The 20,337-nt window shown below is 47.5% G+C and overlaps 1 protein-coding gene across 1 annotated transcript in view; it reads left to right on the forward strand.

Moving 5' to 3' along the window:
* Positions 1-1,052: 1,052 nt before the first annotated feature.
* Positions 1,053-20,337, forward strand: part of SRRM3 (serine/arginine repetitive matrix 3) — a 74,423-nt gene continuing 55,138 nt past the window's right edge. Inside the window, exon 1 of the mRNA XM_055000989.1 lies at positions 1,053-1,279. Within this exon, the coding sequence (XP_054856964.1) occupies positions 1,053-1,279 (227 nt within the window). The remainder of the gene's footprint in view (positions 1,280-20,337) is intronic.

Below are 20,337 nucleotides of genomic sequence, written 5' to 3' on the forward strand. Positions count from 1 at the left end.
GATGAGGGCTGATAAAGTGTGTACAATTGCGAGTGATACGGAGAAAGTTATGAGAGAGGACTTCCCCCCCCTTGCTCAACAAAAAAAACTTGTGTTAGACAATGAAAGTGGTGGACTATAGATTCAGGACAGACAAAAGATAGTCTTTGATGAAATTAATCTATGGATTTCACTGCCACAGGATGCCGTCGTGGCCAATTTTGGGGAGGGCTTTAAAATGTGTAGTGGTTTTTATTTTATGTATTTATTTACAGTCCACCATTCTCAATGAGACCCCAGGTGGATTAGACAAGGCAAGTTCAATATAGTCAACAGTTAAGACACTCAACGAGCAAATAAAAGAGGGTATAAGTTGCCAAAATTTGAAAATAAGCATAACTCTGAATTCAGAGATGACCCGTTGCTGAAACAAAGCATAAGCCATTAAACCCTACATCTTTAACATGGACTAGGATCTTGGAGATCCAAGTTTGAATCCGAACACTGCCTCGGAAGCTCGCTAGGTAACTTTGAGCCATCTCACATTTTCCGCCTAACCTACCTCACAGGGTTGTTGTGAGGATGGCATGGAGGAGGGGAGTACAATGTAAGCTGGTTTGGGTCCCTATTGACAGGACAAGTGAGACAAAAATAAATAAATAGACAGGACGGAGGCTAGGTCTGTCTATTGCTGTTAATTATGATGGCTGAATGGAACCTCCATGTTTAGAGGCAGAATATCTTTGAATTATAGAGGAAGAGGATTAATAATCCAGATAGGCATTGGCCTTCATGCTCTCCTTGCAGGGTTCCCAAGGGCATCTAGGTGACCGCTGACGGACCTTTTGCCCTGATCCAGACGGATTCCTCTTTTCTGTCTTTCTCACCTGCTACCAGGAAAACAAACAGAAAAGGCAACATTATTGCTCAATGTCAATATATTAATGATGATTTTGTACTTTTTATTGTCCCCCCCAAACTATCCGGAGATGAGGAAGTAATTGTGACTTTCCCCCCAATTCATTCCCGGCAGGGACTGCAGAAGAAGCAAGCCGCGTGAGTCCCCAGCCCACATGTCCGTCTGCAACAACGGCGGCGCCAGGATGCCTTCTCCCCACGAGGCTTCCAATGGCTTCCCCCAGCCCAGCGCCTCGGGCACATGGCACAAGCCCGAGGAGGAAGCACGGCTGGTAGAGGCCGGCTTGGTGAAGAAGGCCCATCGGGAAATCCTGGACCACGAGAGGAAAAGGCGTGTGGAGCTGAAGTGCATGGAGCTCCAGGAGATGATGGAGGAGCAAGGGTGAGAACTGTCCTCCTTTCTCCAAGGGAATATGGGAAGGGAGGGCTGGAGAAGGAGTCGGTGTCATTACTGGCTGTGGGCCCTGGGAGGAGAAGATGGGTTGATGATGATGATGATGGTGGTGATGATGATGCACTTATCTACTTCTACTGGTCTGAGGCCCAGTTCCCAGTGGAAAAGCTCTTGAAAAGTTAGAGCCTGTGGCTCAGTGGAAGAGCATCCGCTCGGCATGCAGGAGGTCCCAGGTTCAGTCCCCAGCATCTCCAGTTAAAAGGATCGGGTAGTGGGTGATATGAAAGAATGGTACCTGAAGTCTTGGAGATCTACTGCCAGTCAGAGTAGATAAGACTGACCTTGATAGGACTCAGCGTAGGGTAGTGGTGTGTGTTGCAGGTGCAGCTTAGAAGATGGGCCAGAGTTTTGCACGCAGAAGGTCCCAGGTTTGATCCCCTACATCTCCACTTAAAAGGATCAGGGCGAGGGGCATGGTTGAATAGGAGGGGAGGTCCCAGTTTCAGTCTCCACTGTTACTAATGAAAGGGTCTTCATTAGCTGTTCTGGGAAGGGCCTCCATCTGAGAGTAGCTTGAATCTCTAGCAGTGAAAAGAAACAATACTGGACTTGGTGGACAAGTTATCTTATGGTGCAAGAGGAGGGGCTATTGCCCTGGGAGAGAACACATTCTTTGCGCAAGCAAAGTCCCAGGTTCAAGTTTCTACCAAAGGATGCCAAGCAGCAGTGCTGCTTAGATCCCTGAAGAGCTGCCACTAGCCTGGAGAGATACTACCAGGGCTTTTTTTCAGCTGGAACATGGTGGAATGGAGTTCCGGAACCTCTTGAAAATGGTCACATGGCTGGTGGCCCCACTCCTTGATCTCCAGACAAAGGGGAGTTTAGATTGCCCTCTGCTCAGCAGCGCAGAGGGCAATCTAAACTCCCCTCTGTCTGGAGATCAGGGGGCGGAGCCACCAGCCATGTGACCATTTTCACCAAGGGTGATTTAAACTTTTAAAAACTCCCCCCTCGTTCCAGCTGACCCAAAGTGATGCCATTGGTCCTGGGACCGTGCACACATTTTGCGAGCGCACATGTGGTACCAGGGCCGCCACTCCCGCCAAGAGTTGCCCCCTGTGCTGGCAACCCACTGAGTTCCACCACCTCTTTTCCCAGAAAAAAAGCCCTGGATGCTACTGTCTTGGTGTCGGGAGCTACACATAGCAAGAGGCAGAACTGTGTAGTGGCTAGAATGTTGGATTCAGGTCTGGTAAGTTAAAATGGGTCAGAAGCAAGCCAGGCCAAGTGGCTCCTTCTGCAGAGGCCACTGAGCTCAGAACTGTCTGGTGATGCCTAGGATGGGTGTTGGCTCACCTGATGCCTTCTCCTGCTCAGCCTGGCCCTTCAGCACTGATGGAGCTTCTGGGACTTGGCTTTGCTGCTTCCCGGCTGCCAGTGGCCCTCTAGAGCAGTGCCCAAGCAGAAACTTTCCCTGTAAGTTACATGCCTGGTCCACTCCAGTTGGAAGCAGGAGGTCCATGTTCAAATCGTCATGAAGCTGACAGGCCAGTTACTGTCAACCTAACACACCTCTAAAGGTTGTTGTAAGAATAAAATGGGAGGAGGATCCGGGGCTCCTCGGATGGGATAAAATTCAACTTAATAATACACAGGTGAGCTTTTCTCATGTTGAGAATGTATTGTAGTACTCAGGTTCAGGTCTCAGCTATGACTAATATTCCATTTTGGTTTCTGTTCAGGCCAGTTAAGGTCAAATACTCTTAAAACAGCAGATTCTGGGTTGGATCCTACTAGCTTTTCCACTGGTGAAAGAGGGAGGCTTTTATGATCCTAGGAAAAACTTGGCGGACAAAACCCACATGGGGAAGGAATTGCTTTGAGGAAGGAAATTGGGTGAGACCAACCAGAAAAATGAGTGGTGTGAGATACCATGTCTAACATTAGGTTGTGATTAAGTCTACTCATACCATATACAGAAAAATCCTATCTGGTATATCCATCTTTGGTCATGTTTGGCTTCTGGGGTAGTGTGCCCTCCGGTCCTCTAGAGGGCGCATGCATGAACAAACTTCGAGGGTAATCAGTGGGCAAGAATGGTGTCACTTGAAAACTGATCTGCAGCCTATACCACAAAGAGGCACATAAAGGAAGGGGCTCCTTCCTTTGGTGAATCTTATGTGTCTCCATATCTGCCAAACCATCCCTTGGGTCCAGCTGTTTTGTCCGGCTGTTCTGCCCTCTGTCTGCTTCCTCTCCATATAATTATCCCCCCCCCCCCGGTCACTTTATTGGAGGTTGTTCAAATACCGAATGGGGGTAATTTGCATGCATGCATAGGTTGTAAATGTGGGAGATTTGCCAAATTAAGTCAGAATTATGGATGAGTAGAATAAAATAGATAGCAAAATTCTGTTACTGTAAATGAATACCGTTAGGGAAAGTCTATCTCTAGTTGACAATGTAGATAGACAAGTGCAGAACAACTGTACCAATTCAAATATAATACATTTTATATTCTTTCCTGTACCAGATTGTAGAAAGGGATTGCATCAGATTGTAGAAAGGAACGTCAGTTTGGAATCCTTCTTTGATTTCTTTTTTTTAAAATCCACACGTGTGAATAACTAACTTGTCAAGAGAAATATTTCATATGAACGTTCTTCATAAGATGCTAACTTTCTGCATACAGGGATTTTCTTGTGTGGGCGAATTTTCAAATGTAGTTTTTTTCATGTATTTCCTTCCCACATCCGTATGTCTGGTGCCTAGCCTGGACTCCATGCATATTCATGACCTATCATTTCCCTCAGACCTTCTGTTGATTTTATTGATTCTGCGTATGTCCTGTTTTTCCTAAACCTTGCCGGTTCTTCACCTTTTCAACTCTACAGAAGGTGGCCCTGTAATTTTTTTCCTGGACTCTACTTGTTTGGATGCCACTCGTTCCTGATAACTTTTAACTACTTTGAAGATTTGATTATCAATTCTATTGACATTTTATGCTGGAATCCATACTTTATTGGTAATCTGCCAAATTTTGGTTGAGAGTGCGTGGCGTAAATGTTTCAAGATCAACCAAACATATCCTAAGACATAAAAGGCAAACTGTGTTGCCGATGACTCACCGCTTATCCCTGCACAGGCGCAGTATGTGGGGATAAGAGGCGAGTCGGAGGCAAAACGGTTTGACTCCCGCCGTCTTCTCAGGGCCTCCAGAGGTCCGGAAAGGCCCAGCGTGGCGGTGGGAAGGCACGCCACTGTGCAGGACTTCTGGAGGCCTGCAACACCCTGGCCCAACAATGGGAAGGCCCAGCGTGGCGGTGGGAAGGCCCAGCACCGCTGCCCCAGGACTTCCTGCCACCTCGAGGACTTCCTGCTGCCTCGGGGCTTCTGGAGCCCCAGGAAGACCCAGTGTGGCAGTGGGAAGAACCGGCACCATGGCGCCGAGCCTTCCCACTATCTGGGGGCTTTAGGAATTGGGGCTGAATCGGGCAGCTGCAGGGTGCAGGAGCACTCCAGGGCCCTTTCTGCCCCTTCAGAAGTGCTCTCAGGCTCTGCAACCACCCAATTTGGCCCAAATCAGGGCCGAGTCGGGCAGCTGCAAGCCACAGGTGCACTCCAGGGCCCTTTCTGCGCCCCCCCAGCAGCACTCCCGGGCTCCGCAGCCACCTGTTTCAGGCCAATTCAGTCCACTATGGAGCACAGGAGCGCTCCACAGCCCATTGTGCCGCCCCAGCAGTACTCCTAGGCCCTGCATTTGGCCCCGGGTGTCATGGGGCCTGCACATTGATGTCATGCCCCCAAAGTAATGTCATTGCATAGCCCGGGAGCACATGTGCTTTGCGCATGCATGAGGATAACGCGAAGGTGAGTGGCAGGTCTTCCGCCCAGAGGGTAAGGGGACCCGGCAACCCGGCCTGCACCAGGCCTCTGAGGGGCTGTGGAGGTGGCAGGGAGGCCTGGTGTGGCGGCGCAGCCCTCCCAAGGCCCTGCAATGGCCACAGAGGTGATGGAGAGGCCTGGCATGGTGGTGCCACCCTCCCAAGGCCCCGCAGTGAAGGCCTGCCAAATCAGTTTTCTAGAGCCCATTGTATTTTTTCTCACCACAGGCTTTATTGCTAGTCATATTATCTGCCACCTCAGGCCAGTATAAGGGCTGTAGCATATGTAATTTTTACTATGGTTGAAACACTCTCAAGATTGCAATTGTAAGACACAGTTTGATGGATTTGGCACCAATTGTTTGTGGCACTGCAATCATCATGCAACGTCTGCTCTGGGAGAGAACTGTATTGCAGGAGTTCCCAATCTTTTTAAGCCTGTGGACTTCTTTAGAATTCTGACACGGGGTGGTGGGTGCAACCACAATATGGCTGCCGTGGGAGGCAGACACACAAACACACATACATAGAAGAAGCCCGTGAGAAGGGTACAAGGGGAGTAATTTTAAAAAATACATTGGGTAAGAGGAGTGTGTGTGTGAGAGAGCAGAAACAACACTGTGGTGGCAGCTGCCACTGAAACAATATTATTTTAATCCGTGCGGCCAATCAGATCTCTAATGGCCAATGAGAAGCCCTGCAGGGCGAGGGTGCCACCTGGAACCACACACATTCCAGAAACACTTGTTAGGTGCCAGGAAAGGGGTTGACGGATGCCACAGTGCCCACGGGCCCCACGTTGGGGATTCTATTGAATGATGCACGTATCCCTAAGCAGATGACCCAAATCATGGGGTTAGAGGAAAGGAAGAAAACCCCTGTTGGTTTCTGAGCAACAGGGATCTTGGAGTGGTTCAAGTTCCAATTCAGACCCCAATGGCCTTTTCCTCCTTTTGGTGCTTGAAAGGATGGATGAGTCAGAGGGATTTCCATGCTGTGGCTGAGACACAGGAGAGCAGAAGTCTGTCCCCTCCCATCAGCTCTCTCTTTCTGATAAAGGGAAACAGCTGCTCCCAGCTCCCTCCTCAGCTGGCACGTGACTCTGCAGATTCTGCCTGCAACTGCAATACCCAGCTGGCCCAGCCTGTCACACTTATTTCCTCAACAGTAGCACAAGACTGTGGACCAGCCTGCCCATTGCTTGTCTGCTTCCTTTGGAGAATGGCATGCTGGGAAATTTCCATTCCAGCACCAAGCCTGGCATCAGCCGCACCATCTCTCCATCAGGGCACGTTTAACCGAGATGGACTCTCTGTTAAGAACGGAAGAACCTGGCTGGATTTGGACAAAACGCTCATCTGGTCTAGCATCCTGCTTTCCAGCTGAGGCGGGCCAGATGATTCTGGGAAGTGCACAAATAGGTCATAAAGGCACCAGCTCAGCATTTCCCCAAGGTAGTAACCAACCAGCAGTATACTGCCTCTGAACTTAGCGATTCTGTTCTAATAGCTAATAAAGCTAAAAGAACAGCTTTCTTGGATCAGATCAGAGGGCCGTCAAGCCGAGCACCCTGATTCTGTTACCAAGAGCATAGTGGTAAAGAGGTCAAAAGTAGGATCAAGGGAACCTGAGTTCAAAATGCTGTTCAGCTCACTGGGTAACCTTAGGCCAGCCATTCTCTGTCAGCCAGGCCTACCTCACAGGATTGTTTTGAAGGTAAAATGGAGGAGAAGGCCATATATGCTGCCTGAAGCTCTTTGGAGAATGGGAGGGATAAACATGTAATAGGCTTCTTTTTTTAAAAAAAGCAGAGATTTGGGTGCTGATATTCCCTAGCATCCCTTAAAAAGGAAGGGGAATATCTAGAGTTCCTTTAGTGCTGCAGAATTCTTTAGGGAAAACTGTATAATGGTGTTTTGCTGAGGCACATCTATGCTCTTGCACCTTGGGGAAAAAACCCACAAACTTAATCTAGATGTGATCATAGGAAGCTTGCTTTTTGGCAATGTTTCATCAGTGTGTATAGGTGCATTGGTAATACCTGTCCCTTTTCACAGTCCACATTCTTGGCCAGTTTTTACCAGGGAATGGGAAATTTGAGGCATACCTTTAAAAATATTTTGGGCATGCTATTTTTCCTTCCATCCCCTCCCCCAATGAATCTACAGTATTTATGGTCCAAACTGAGCAAAACAGCAGCTATCCTAACAGTACAACTGGATCCCTTGCAAATATAAATATTCTACTCAGCAATTTTTTATTATTTAAAAAGAGGTTAAAGAGACAAAGGATATTAGGGAGATAACACGAGCCATCCTGATGTTCACGTTTTCTTGCATATAGGAAAAACACCTAACAAAATGAACCTTGAAACAAATATTTTCTCCATGCACCCATATGCATCAGTAACAGAAAAGGATGCAAGTGCGCATACATGACCAAAAGCTGTGGCAGGCTGCGCATACACAGCAAAACTTGGTGCAGAATTCTGAAATCAAAATGGAACAGTGGAAGATCCCTTAACATTTCCACTCTGGAAACAAGACAAGATGATTTCAAAACTCCAAAACGTAGAGAGAGAAATCCAGAGGGGGGGAATATCAGAAACATCTTTCTAAAATGGTAACTGGTTGTCGGCACTGCTCACAGCTGGCGTCAGCTTCTGGGGTTGGAGAAAAAACACCCCTTATGGACTGAAGTGACTGGCTGATAGAATTGTGCACTGTATTATTAATGGAATGTATTCAAGCATCAGTTTCCCACCACCACCATTAAAATAATCCATCAGGTTCGAACCGGCAAACGGCTTGCATGGAATGCATTGATTCATCGGCACATGGAAGCAAGTGTCCATGCAAAATCATGGGTAGCGTGTGTCTGTTTAATTGGTGAAGAGGGAAGGGGGTTTGCACTGTGAAGGAAACGATTCTCTAATTTGTTTATGATTTGGGGCCTTTTTTCTTTCACTGAGGAAGGCCATCTGCAGAAAAAGAAAAAGAGAGAGTGGCTAATGAGAAGAAGGGCCATCTGTTGCTTCCTGTTTGCCCCATCTCTCTGTCGTCTAATGAGCCTCCCCCCACCTTGCAAATATTTGTCTTCACCAGCAGATCAACACCCCCCCCCCCCATGGGACTAGAGACAACTTGGCTTTTATCAAAGCTCTCAATGAGAAGGCAGCAGTTTGGTGTCTCCATGGGGCTCCTACTGGAGCTGGATTAATCACGATACTGGATAAACTCGTATAGCGTCAGATTCCAGCCAATCTGAGTTTCCTTTTGTGCAAAGTTTTGCATTGCCTGGCTTTTAAGTGACAGTTACTCCTGGTTGTGGTCTGGCCTGCACGTTCAGTTGCTGAACATCCTGACAGTTCAACCCACCTCTGTTGCCAAGGTTTTAACTTCACTGACAGGTCTCCAGAGAAATGATTAAAATCTCCCAGTGAGGGGGCAAAGAATCAGCGGGGCTGGCGGATCTCTGCATGGCTGGAAAGCATTTGCTGTTGGCCATGCCTCCGTGTATATTAATTTATAACCCGCTTTCCTCTCCAATGGGGAACAAAAGCGGCTTACAACAGCATCCCCTCCTCCATTTGATCCTCGCTGGGAGAGAGAGTGGGCCGAGAGAGATTGACTGGCCCAAGGACACCCAGCAAGCTTCCATGGTGGTCTGGGGATTTGAACCTGGGTCTCCCAGATTTGGTCTGACACATAAAGAGCACAAATTGCAAATAAAAATTGGACAACATGTAAGCAAATGTACAAAAATCCATAGTTTTGCAGAGAAGCCTAGAAAGAAACGTATTTGTACCCCGCAGATTTATACTCCCGTTTTTGGAAGTTCCTTCACTTAATTGGCGTGCCCAAAAATGGAATCCAAAGAGATGTGTAGAAGAAGGGGTGGAACTACACAGACAATCTGGTTCAGTTCTCAATTGTTGCATGGCGAAGGTCGAGCAAACCCAGCCCCTTTTCCCAGCTACCGTATGATCTTCCTTTTTAGCCCACACCGTGCCTCTCTAAATGATTTCACTAGCCTGTAATAATTAGACTCATGTAGATCCCATTGCTAACCATATGCTGAAGATATATAAACAACAAAACTTCCTTATATTGCATCAGACCATTGCTCCATCAGAGTCAGTATTGTCTACTCAGCCTGGCAGCAGCTCTCCAGGGCCTCAGGCATCACCCACTAGGTAAAGGTAAAGGGAGTCCCCTGTGCAAGCACCGAGTCATTACTGACCCATGGGGGGACGTCGCACCACGACGCTTTCTTGGCAGACTTTTTACGTGGTGGTTTGCCATTGCCTTCCCCAGTCATCTACACTTTACCCCCAGGAAATTGAGTACTCATTTTACCGATCTTGGAAGGATGGAAGGCTGAGTCAACCTTGAGCCGGCTACCTGAAGCCGGGATCGAACTCAGGTCGTGAGCAGAGCTTGGGCTACAGTACTGCAGCTTACCACTCTGTGCCACGGGGCTCTTATATACCCACTACCCGATCCTTTTAACTGGAGATGCTGGGAACTGAACCTGGGACCTTCTGTATGCCAAGTAGATGCTCTGCCACTGAGCCATGCGCCCTCCCCTAAAACAGCTTTAAGAAAGGAAAGCCTGTAAAGACGGCATCTTTGCAAAAGCACCATCGGATTGTTTAAAGACCCTGCAGGTTCACTCCCTTGGCGGTTGCCATGTGATCAGTTTTGACGCATGATCCAGGCCCAGCCCAGAAGAAGCTGCAGCCTTAATTAAGCCCAAGGAAAGGATTCAGAATGCCGCCTGCCTCTTCGGCTTTGGAACCATTAATTAGTGCTGTTATTTCAGAAATCCTTTTAAGTGGAGCTGGGGAGGCCAGGAGCAGCATTGGGCAATTGTTTCTGGGCAGATCGATGTTTGGAGATCTCTCTAGGGTTCTCACATTTGGATTTTAAAAACTCTTGCTATCTGGCCTTGGCCAGGGGCTTTAGGGACTGAGATACACTGGACATTCTTTCAAATTGCTCCCCACGTTTTGCATTTCGAATTTCCCCCAAAACTGGATGTATGCACAATTTGCCATAGCTTTTGGTTTCATCAGGGTTTTTTTTCTGGGAAAAGAGGTGGCAGAACTCTCAAGAGGGAAATGAGGAAGAAACACACGGGATTCTTTGCAATCATATTATTTTCAAGCACTATTGTCGAGTATTTTCAAGAGGTGCCGGAACTCCGTTCCCCCGCATTCCCCCTGAAAAAAAGCCCTGGGTTTCATCCATGTGTTTTTCTCCTCTCTCAGTGACTGAGACACTTCTGTGCATTGATAAAAAGGTAGCACGAAAACAATCCAATGTGATTGTATATGTACAGTTTCATCAGGATTCCTTTTGCGTGGTGCTTTACCGATGTGCAGGAACACATATGTACATCTTCCTGTTACAAATTAGGAATAAGGGGGGTTACTGTGGTTTCATTTCTTTTTGTTTTGCCACGAGTTCCATTCCTCTTTCCCCTTTGATTCAACCAGGAGAATTTCTAAAATTAATTCTAGAAGGAAATGCAAGCTGCACATGAAAACGAGCACATGCAGTTTGCCACAACATTCAGTTGTTAATTTGCATTTTGCAGCTCTACGTTATTGATGCACAAGTATGTGCTGATAAAATACTACACAAAACAAAACAAAACCTTCCTTGCAGAGTATGATTGAATTGCAATTCTTTTTTGTGGGAGTTTATTGACATATACACTCCTGTATATTGGTAAAACACCACACAGAAAGAATCTTGATATCTATGATCACATCAAGAATGCTTTTTTGCAGTGTTTTATCCCTGCACATCTGCACATCCATAACATGAAGAGAAAATGCCATTTTAGAACAAAAGACCTGCTAATTTTAGAATTCTAGAATCTGACAAATTGACGGATGAGAATTTCAGAAGCATCCGTAATTCAACCATCTGTCATACAAACTCAACACAAATGTAAGAGAACAGCTGCCAGTGCTAGATACCACTAAACCTGGGATGCCACATGATTACAAGCCAAACACCCAGATGCAAAAACGTCTATTGCCTTTAAATGAAGTGATATGATTCAGATATGCAGGGCAGAACTATGGTGAGGAAATCATAAGTTGCTCCGGGGCACTGTGTGAGTTTGTGGTGAGATCTGAACTTGGGTCTTCCTGATTTAAGCCAAAAGAAAAAAAAATCAGGGTATCTCCAATGTCCTCAAAAGCTGCTCAGCTCAGGAATTCCTGGGTCTATATCCATTTTGCAGCTGTTTTCTTCTTTTTCTGCCCCACCCCACCCCTTTTGGTTGTTGCATTTTGATGTGTATTTCAAAAGGCAGTGTTTTAATTATTCTGTCCCCCTCCTTCTCTGTCTTTCCATCTTTCTCTCTGCTGCTGTCTGCCTCACCAGCTCCCTTTTATCTGACAGCCATCCTGAAACATTGCAAAGCCACAGACTGTTTTCATGTTGTTGGTGTCTTTCCAGTGAGCTGCATCAGAGAACCAGCGGGTGGGTGGGAGCAGATTGATGGATCTCGAAGCTTTACTTATTCTAGCCATATTCTCTTGTAATTCTAAACCAAGCCCAGAAAGGAGGGAGGTGCAGACAGTCTTTTTTAGGGTAGATCTATCGATAGCTGTGCGAACAAAATGAAACCTCCATATCCTAAGGCAGTAGACCATTGAGCACCATAAACAATAGGAGCTTCCCAGGAGAATCTGGCTGCCCATTGATAGAAACAGGTTGCTATACTAGATAGATCTTCGGTCGAATCCAGCAGGGTTTCTTGTCTGTGGTGCTTCATGTGGGTGCTGAGAAGAATGGCTTTCCCCTTGCTCTCTGAAGTAAAAGACATATATTTGCTGTTACAGATAATTGTCCTGAATAGGTAGTAGGTTTGAGAGTATTATCATTGGATCCACGAGAGAAAAAAACGTTGGACACTATGTGTCATATTCTGCCATGGGTGTGGTAGTGCCCAGTGCCCAAGCTTCTGTGGGGATAGTCCCAGAGGCGTCCAGGTTCAGCATAGGCTCCCATTAGTGGAAGGAACCGGGGTGGGGGGGTATACATCACCCTTACACCCTCTCAGCTCCTGGACTGATTGCTCCTGATCTGGGCCAGCTGGCGAGGCTTCCAGGTGTCTCCCCCCAGCTCCAGCCTCTCCCTTTCCCCCTATTCCCTACTTGGAGGATGGGGCTGGCAAAGCCTTTCCAGGCAAGGTGACCTGGTGGCCGCTTCTCCATGGGCATCTGTGTGGCTAGGCAGGTCCCTGGGGCAGGCGGCATTTCGGTGGGCCTGATGCCCAGCTTGCCGGCCCCACCCAGTGTGTGCATGGGCGGGGGGATCTCCTGCCTGTCTACTTGGCTGTTCAGGGGGTGCTTTGCCCTTTGGTGCCTTGTGCACGGGGAGGGGTTTGGGGCTTGTCTGTGGCTGCTCCCGGGTCTCCTGGAGTCCATTGGCTGTCTTCTTGCCCATCATTGGTTCCCCCGGGCTCTGGCATCCCACCATTCTGCCTGCTGGAGCTGCGTTGTACCTCCGCCGTATGCCAGTGTCCAGCTGCCCTCTACCCACTGTGGTAGTGGTACGCCTTTCGCAGGTGCCGGGTGCCATGGCTGCGGTAAGTCTGAGGGGTGCGGACAGCTCATCCCCAGACACTATGCACAAGATGATACACGTAACACAACCAAGCCAATTGCACGGGAAGAGCAAGCAAGTGACGGGGAAGTTGGCTATGTTGCTTAGAGGGGTGGTGCTTTGGAACATGGAACAAGATGTGCTCTTGCAGGTGGTGTGCTGCTGTGATGGCAACAGCAATTTGGATCTTCATGGCATAAGCATATATATATATATATATATATATATATATATATATATATATATATATATATATATATATATATATATATATGCTTATGCCCTTGCCCCCTGCAGTCAGTCAACTCTCTTGTACATCTTCTCTTGCAATGTCCTTATGTGTCTCGGTCTCGGCTAAAATGGATTATGACATGCCTTGATAAATGGGCTATGCTTCCTCTAGCGACGTTAGAGCAAAGGGTTCAATACCTCTTAGAGGATTCTGATCCTGAACATACTTATTTTGCTGCTCAATTTCTAGAGGCTGCAGAGAAGCGTCAAAGGGAGGGTTTTTTAGATATGGGCTTTAAAAAAGTTTCAGTTTTATTGTTCAAGACTTTGGTCTAAAAACAGGCAGAGGAAAAGAAAGGGGCTCCCCCCGCCACTCCTGGATAGGTGTCCACGATGTGCATGATGGCTTTATTTATTATTACTTATTGACTTCATTTATACCCAAGCTTTCTCCCCATTGGGGTCCCAAAACAGCTGATACCATTTTCCTCTTCTCCATTTTATTCTCACAACAACCATGTGAGGTAGGTTAGACTGAGAGTACATGACTGGTCCAAGATCACGCAGCAAGCTTCCCTGTACGGTTGCCAGGTCCCCTTACCCTCCCAGTGTGTGGGGGGGAACTTGGCACTTATCTTTTCCTTCTTCCTAGCATTGTGTGCGTGTGCGGCCCTGCACCAGTGTGATGATGTCACTTCCTGGAAGTGAGGCCATTGGGTAAGGTGGAGGAGGCTCTTCGCAGGCCTGATTCGGTCCTGATTTGGGGCCTGATTCGGTCTATTTGGAGCCCAATTTGGCCTGCTTGGGGCAATGCAACGATATCAGTGACGTCATTGCAGTGGCCCTGGGAGTGCATCCGGTATGCCTGTTCCCCACCTTTCCCCTCTGCCAGCCAGGTAAGAAGGGGGGGGGGCGAAAGATGGGAGCGGGGGATCCCCCGCCCCCACCAGGGGAATGGGATCTCTACTTCCATGGCAGAGTGGAGATTTCAGCCTGGGTCTCTCAGTTCCTAACCTGCTACTATAAATCACTACACCACACTGGCTCTCTGTAGCATAGCAGAAATACACATTGAAAAAGAGGGATTTTGTCCAGGCGAGTGGATCAGTTGTGTGTGTGTTGGGGAGGGGAATTGCAGACCAGTGTGGAACATGCAAAAGTAAGCAAGACAGAGAAGGGGACAGATAAGCAAGAGACAGGAAGCGAGTTCTTTCTGCTATACCGCCTGAACTCTGACATGCAAGGTAGACTGCTTTATTATTTAACAGCAGAAACACGTCCAGAGAGCATGAAAAATTCAGCAGGGCTCAAATGCCAGGGGGAGCTGATTGCAAGAGCTGCCACAGGCCTTTTACTTCCATCTTCATAATAGCGCTGAATTACCCATTTTTCTCATCAAGAATATTGCTTTTCTCCCCTGTTCCTGGATTAGTGCATGTGCTGAGGACTCATAAAGACATGGAGGCCTCTGAGCATGTCTTAAGTGTCCTTCCTTCCCACTGAGTAATCTACTCTTCTGTTCAATGAATCAATCTTTATTAAAACGGTCTTAGACTAGCATAAAACATAACAGCAGTCATAAAATTCAGGAGCTCAAAAGTAAAAATTATTATAATACATGAGACGAAAAAAATACCATGTCAGCATTTCATCAGTTATTTTTATACTTTCTTTAATTGGCAAATTTTATAGGCTGCCATAATAAACTTCACACTGTATGATGTAACCATTGAGTTTTCATCCATTAATAACATTCTAGTATATACTAATTCTGAACAACCAGGGCACCCCATAATTATAGGGAAGAAAAACTGGTTGCGGATTTCTTAGTAAAAGGGACAATGTAATAAAACATGTTCTATGGATTCAATCTCCCCTGTACCACAAAGACATCGCCTATCTTCCATCTGAATCTTTTTGTAATGCCCCTCTAAAACTGCTGAGGGGGAGGCTTGATTTCTTGCCAATGAAAATGCCCTCCTGTGCCTGGGTATTTCCAGCCAAAATAAATAGGCAGCTGCGGAAACTACTTCTCTAGACCCATCTGCAAATAAGAAGGTCTACTACTCTGTTTGCATTCAGGGTTAAGAGAAAAGTTTCATACGAACACTCATAAAGCCGCTTTATCCTGAATCAGACCATTCCTGCATCAAGGCCAATACTGGATTGTCGAGTCAGACTTGCAGCGACTATCCAGGGTCTCAGGAAGAGGCCTTTCACATCACCTGCTAACTGATCCTTTCAACTGGAGATTCTGGGGATTGAACCTGGGACCTTCTGCATGCCAAGCCAATGCTCTGTCTCTGAGCCACGGCTCTTTCTTTGAGAAAGAAGCCCCCAGTACAACCACCATGTGCAAGGCACTCTGGTAGGGTTCCCAGGTGCCTGCCGGTGGCGGGCAAAGTCCTGGGGATTTGCCCCCTTGTCAGCCAATCACCCAGTGATTGGGGGGGGCAAACTCCCAGAGCTTGCCCGCCACCAGCAGGCACCTCAGGAGCGCGTGTTATGTGCACGCTCCCACCCGGCGTGGCAACATCACTTCCGTAAGTAGCTGCATTGGCCGTGGGAGTGTCCCTGTGCTCCATTTGGGCCGATTTGGGCCCCAAACCAACCAAATCGGAGCCGTGTGGAGCTCGGGAGCGCTCCCACAGCCGTCGCGACGACATCACTTACGGACGTGACATCATCACACCACTGCCGGACCGCATGTGTGCAAGTCCAGCAGCAAGTAAGTGCGAGATCCCAACTCTCCCGACGGGAGGATAGAGGGACCTGGCAAGTTGGATAGAGGGACCTGGCAAGTTAGATAGAGGGACCTGGCAAGTTGGCAACCCTATACTCTGGAAGGAGCTGCGGCTCAGCACGTTGCTTGCAGAAGTCCCAAATTTAGTCCCGAGCGCCTCTAGTTAAAAGATTCCAAGTAGCAGGAGCTGGCTCCAACCTGATGGAACATTCTCCCAGTTGAGACGTGGGCTCTGCAGGACTTAGTACAGTTCCGTTGGGCCTGTAAAACGGAGATGTTCCATCAGGCCTATGAGAGTGGTTGAGGAGCTGGCGAACTATCCTGCTGCTCCCTGGCCTGTTTTGTTTTGTTCTGCTCCACTGTCTAATAAGATCTGTTAATTTTATTGTTTTATGATTTTAACAGTTATTTATTTTGGTTGTTGTGGATTTTCCGGGCTGTATTGCCGTGGTCTTGGCATTGTAGTTCCTGACGTTTCGCCAGCAGCTGTGGCTGGCATCTTCAGAGGTGTAGCACCAAAAGACAGAGATCTCTGAGAGCCTCGCTACAAGTGACATCTTCCACGCGAACGGCACTTGATCATTTTCGCAAGTCTTTCTGGGAATTGAAGTCCCTCTCCCACACCCCTTTTCCTTCTGTTCCTTCCCCTCTCCGTTAGCACAGCTGCCTGAAGAGACGGAGAAAGCCTACGTCGCAAGCCTGCTCTCAATGATCTTTGGGGGCGGGCAGCTGCAACTTTCTTAGCTTTCTCTAGAGTATTCCCCCCCTCCCCGAGCTGCCCGCTGCAACTTTGCTAATCATCTTGCTTGGGGAGGGGGGGGGGGAAATACTCTAGAGAAAGCTAAGAAAGTTGCAGCTGCCCGCCCCCAAAGATCATTGAGAGCAGGCTTGCGACTAGAGAAACGATTTGCAAACGCAGGCTTTCTCTGACTTTTAAGGCAGCGATCCTAACAGTTCTAACAGAGAGGGGAGGACTTCACCGACATGTCAGCTTTCTCTAGAGCATTCCCCACCCCCCAGCAAGACGATTTGCAAAAGCTGCTGTCGTAGGCTTTCTCCGTCTCTTCAGGCAGCCGTGCTAACGGAGAGGGGAAGGAACAGAAGGAAAAGGGGTGTGGGAGAGGGACTTCAGTACCCAGAAAGACTTGCGAAAATGATCAAGTGCCGTTCGCGTGGAAGATGTCACTTGTAGCGAGGCTCTCAGTGTCACAGTGTGGAAAAGATGTTGGCAGGTCATTTGTATCTACTCAGGAGGGTTGGGGTTGGGCTGAGTCATCCTGTCAGAGTTTCCCAGGGTGTGGAATGCTAATGGAGGGAGGCTTCACTGTATCCTGAGGAGGTTCTTTTGCATATGGATTGGGGATTGATGTGCTAATCTTGATGTGCTAAAATAAAAGTTATTTTATTTTAAACTTTAGTTTTATGATGTGTGACCCACCCTGAGCTCGCCTGCAGGGAGGGCGGGATAGAAATCCAACAAATAAATAAATAAATTGAGCGACAGATCAGTCAAGTCTCACTATAATCAAACGCTGGAACCGTACTTTTGTTATGAGTTCAAAACACTTCTGGGAAGTAACGCTTCCAAGGCTGAAATCTTAGTTATGGAATGGAAACAAAAGGATGTTTACAGTTGTTGGAAACCCTCTCACTTGTTATCAGTTTACGCTGACCCGCAACCAAATCTCAACAATGAGGCAGAAAGAATTTGCCGCGAAGGCAAATCTGCCTTCTGTGTTCATGTCTTGCTTGAATGAATGCTCACACATGATTTTAGAACAGGCCCCCCCCCAAAAAAAACCCTTACCATGTACATGGGGGGAAAGCTTGAAAAACCAGGAGAGGAACTACTGGAAAACTATGTTGTCTATAAAGGAGGGGGAAACCAGATGCAGTTAAGAAGTCAGGCCATGTCAAAACCTGGTACCCAAAAGCCCTGGGAGAGAAAGAGAGAGAGAGTGGCCCAAGGTTTGCCAGTATCTGACTGGGCATTTGGACTCAGGTCTTGCTGATAAGCTAGCCTTGAGCCTGACCCTAATTCCGGAGGGTCTGTTAGTCTGTTATGGTAAAATTAACAAAATGGGTTTCAGCATGAGCTTTTATTGATGAGACACACTATATCAAATGTTTCGAAGTGTTTATGTGTTTAAAGCCCTTCACGGACTGGGACCCGCATACCTGCGGGACCACCTCTTCCATTACGTCCCCTGCAGGGTGTTGCGCTCTGCAGACAAGCAACTCCTGGTGGTCCCCGGCCCGAAGGACATCCGTCTGGCCTCAACCGGGGCCAGGGCTTTTTTCTGCCTGGCCCCGGCCTGGTGGAATGCTCTCCCGCTGGCAATCTGGGCCCTGCGAGACCTGTTACAGTTTCGCAGGGCCTGTAAAACGGAGATGTTCCGCCGGGCCTTTGGCTGAGTGCCAGCGAGTGTCCCCCTTCTTCCATCTAAGACCACCACTTCTTCTGGGGCTGCCCTCGGCCATCTGCTATGCCCATATACGAACTCCCAATATTTGTTTAAATAGCCTGCTCCTGGACTATTTTAATGACTTTTAAAAAATTATTATTGATTTTATGTTTTTGTGACTTTTAATGTCTTTTTAAAATGTTGTTAGCCGCCCTGAGCCCATCTGTGGGGAGGGTGGGGTATAAATCGAATGAAATAAATAAATAATAAATAACGAATATCCATGGGCTTGGTCAAATATCCAGTGGAGTGGGAGATGTTAACCAAGAGACGCTGGTTTAAAACAAGATCCAACCCAAAGAGAAACCAGTTCTTCTAGGTGGGTAGCTATGTTGGTCTGCGGTAGAGAAGCAAGATTCTCGAGACGCTTCCCACCAACAATAGCACGTAGGATACACATAAAATCTAACGCAGGATGGAATAACCGAGTGGAACAAATTAACGGTAAAGGGTGGGATATATTGGAGCTGACACACTGTAATCACGACACCGTTTTTTAAAATTTTATTTTGAGGGGTTGGAGGGGCTTAGGGTGCCCAAGAGGCAGCCCATGGCAACCCTGAGATCCTGTATTTTGACAGTGTGAACTTTTCTTCAGCTCTAACAACACCCCCTCCCACCTTTTTACATGTTCATGAGGCCTCGTTTGCCTCTCTGAGTCATTGCCGTACGCCCATGCGTGCTGCCTAAACTCCTTTGAAGTCAGATGAATGAGAATTATTTATATCTTCGTTACTAGAATGCTGATGTCTTGGGCTCAATCCCAGGGATCTGCCAAGGACCTGGGAAGAATAGAGAGCGCTTATTGCCTCTGGAGGTGAGGCATTTGAATGTTATCAAGCATTACACGTAGGTATCTGGCATGGTTACTCAAAGGTATACAGTGCTCTGGAGGGAAACCCAAGGAAGGACAGAATTCTTTGCAGATACCTCTTTGGTGGTTGGGAAGCTGGAAGGAATTTCCAGGTTGTGAACCCAAAGTGTCATCGGCGGAGGCTAGGACTTCAGTCTTGAGAGTCACCTAGGGATCCCAGGGGCCCACAGGGGGCAGGCAATCTCCTGGCGTTTCACCTGCTGCCAGTGATCGGTGGAAGGTTTTGGGCTGCCCAGCGATTTCGCCTGCCACCGGCAGGTACCCTAGGAACACTTGCAGCACAAGTGCTCCCACCAGATGCAATGCCATCGCTTACAGATGTGACGTTGGCTGATTCCGCGCTCATTGGATAATGCACTTTCAATGCACTTTATCAGTCGTTTGAGGTGGATTATTTGTTCCGCACACAAAAAAATCCATTCCAAATGATCTATAAAGAGGATTGGAAGTGCATTATCCAACGTGTGCAGAATCACTCGTTATTGCACTGGCTGGGGGAGTACTCCCGTGTTTTGTTTGGGGTTGATTTTGGCCCCAGACGGGCTGATTCTCAAAGAAGGCGCTCCTGCTGCCAGCATGATGATGTCACTTCTGGAAGTGATGTCATCATGCAAGCGCTGGGAGCATGCGCATGCAAAAAAACCACAAAAGGTGTGAGGTAAATGCCTGGTCCCCCCTCCCACTGGGAGGGTATAGGGACCTGCCAACCCTACAGTCACCCTAACCATGATCTGATATATTTAAAATATTTATTCCCCTTCAGTTAAGGTATTGCACTTGAGATGGTTTCCAACAACATATGTTAAAACAAAAGAATAAAAATACCAGCATATAATCATTTAAAACACTTGGAATAATCCATTACTAAAAAACATACAAATTGTAGTGTGTGTGTGGTTGGGTCCCACTACCCTAGATAGGCACAGAAGGGAATAGGAGAGTGCAACATGGGCCTCTGTGATTGGCAGGCAGTACAAAGCCCCAGGTTTGGTCAAAACTGATGTGAATGAATACTAGATTGCTGGCCTTCTGCCAAGAGAGCAGTTTTTGCTGCCACCTCTGTCTGATGCCGCTTTCAACACTCCATAACTGATAATTGTCAAAGCTTCTACACTGGAGGACATATATTCCCACTTAGATCTGGGAACAGGCATTCACATAATAAGATTCCTGGTGCTATTTCATTCATTCATTCCTTCATTCATTCATTCATTCGTGTCA

Source organism: Eublepharis macularius, chromosome 17 (genome assembly GCF_028583425.1).
Source record: "Eublepharis macularius isolate TG4126 chromosome 17, MPM_Emac_v1.0, whole genome shotgun sequence".
NCBI lineage: Eukaryota > Metazoa > Chordata > Lepidosauria > Squamata > Eublepharidae > Eublepharis > Eublepharis macularius.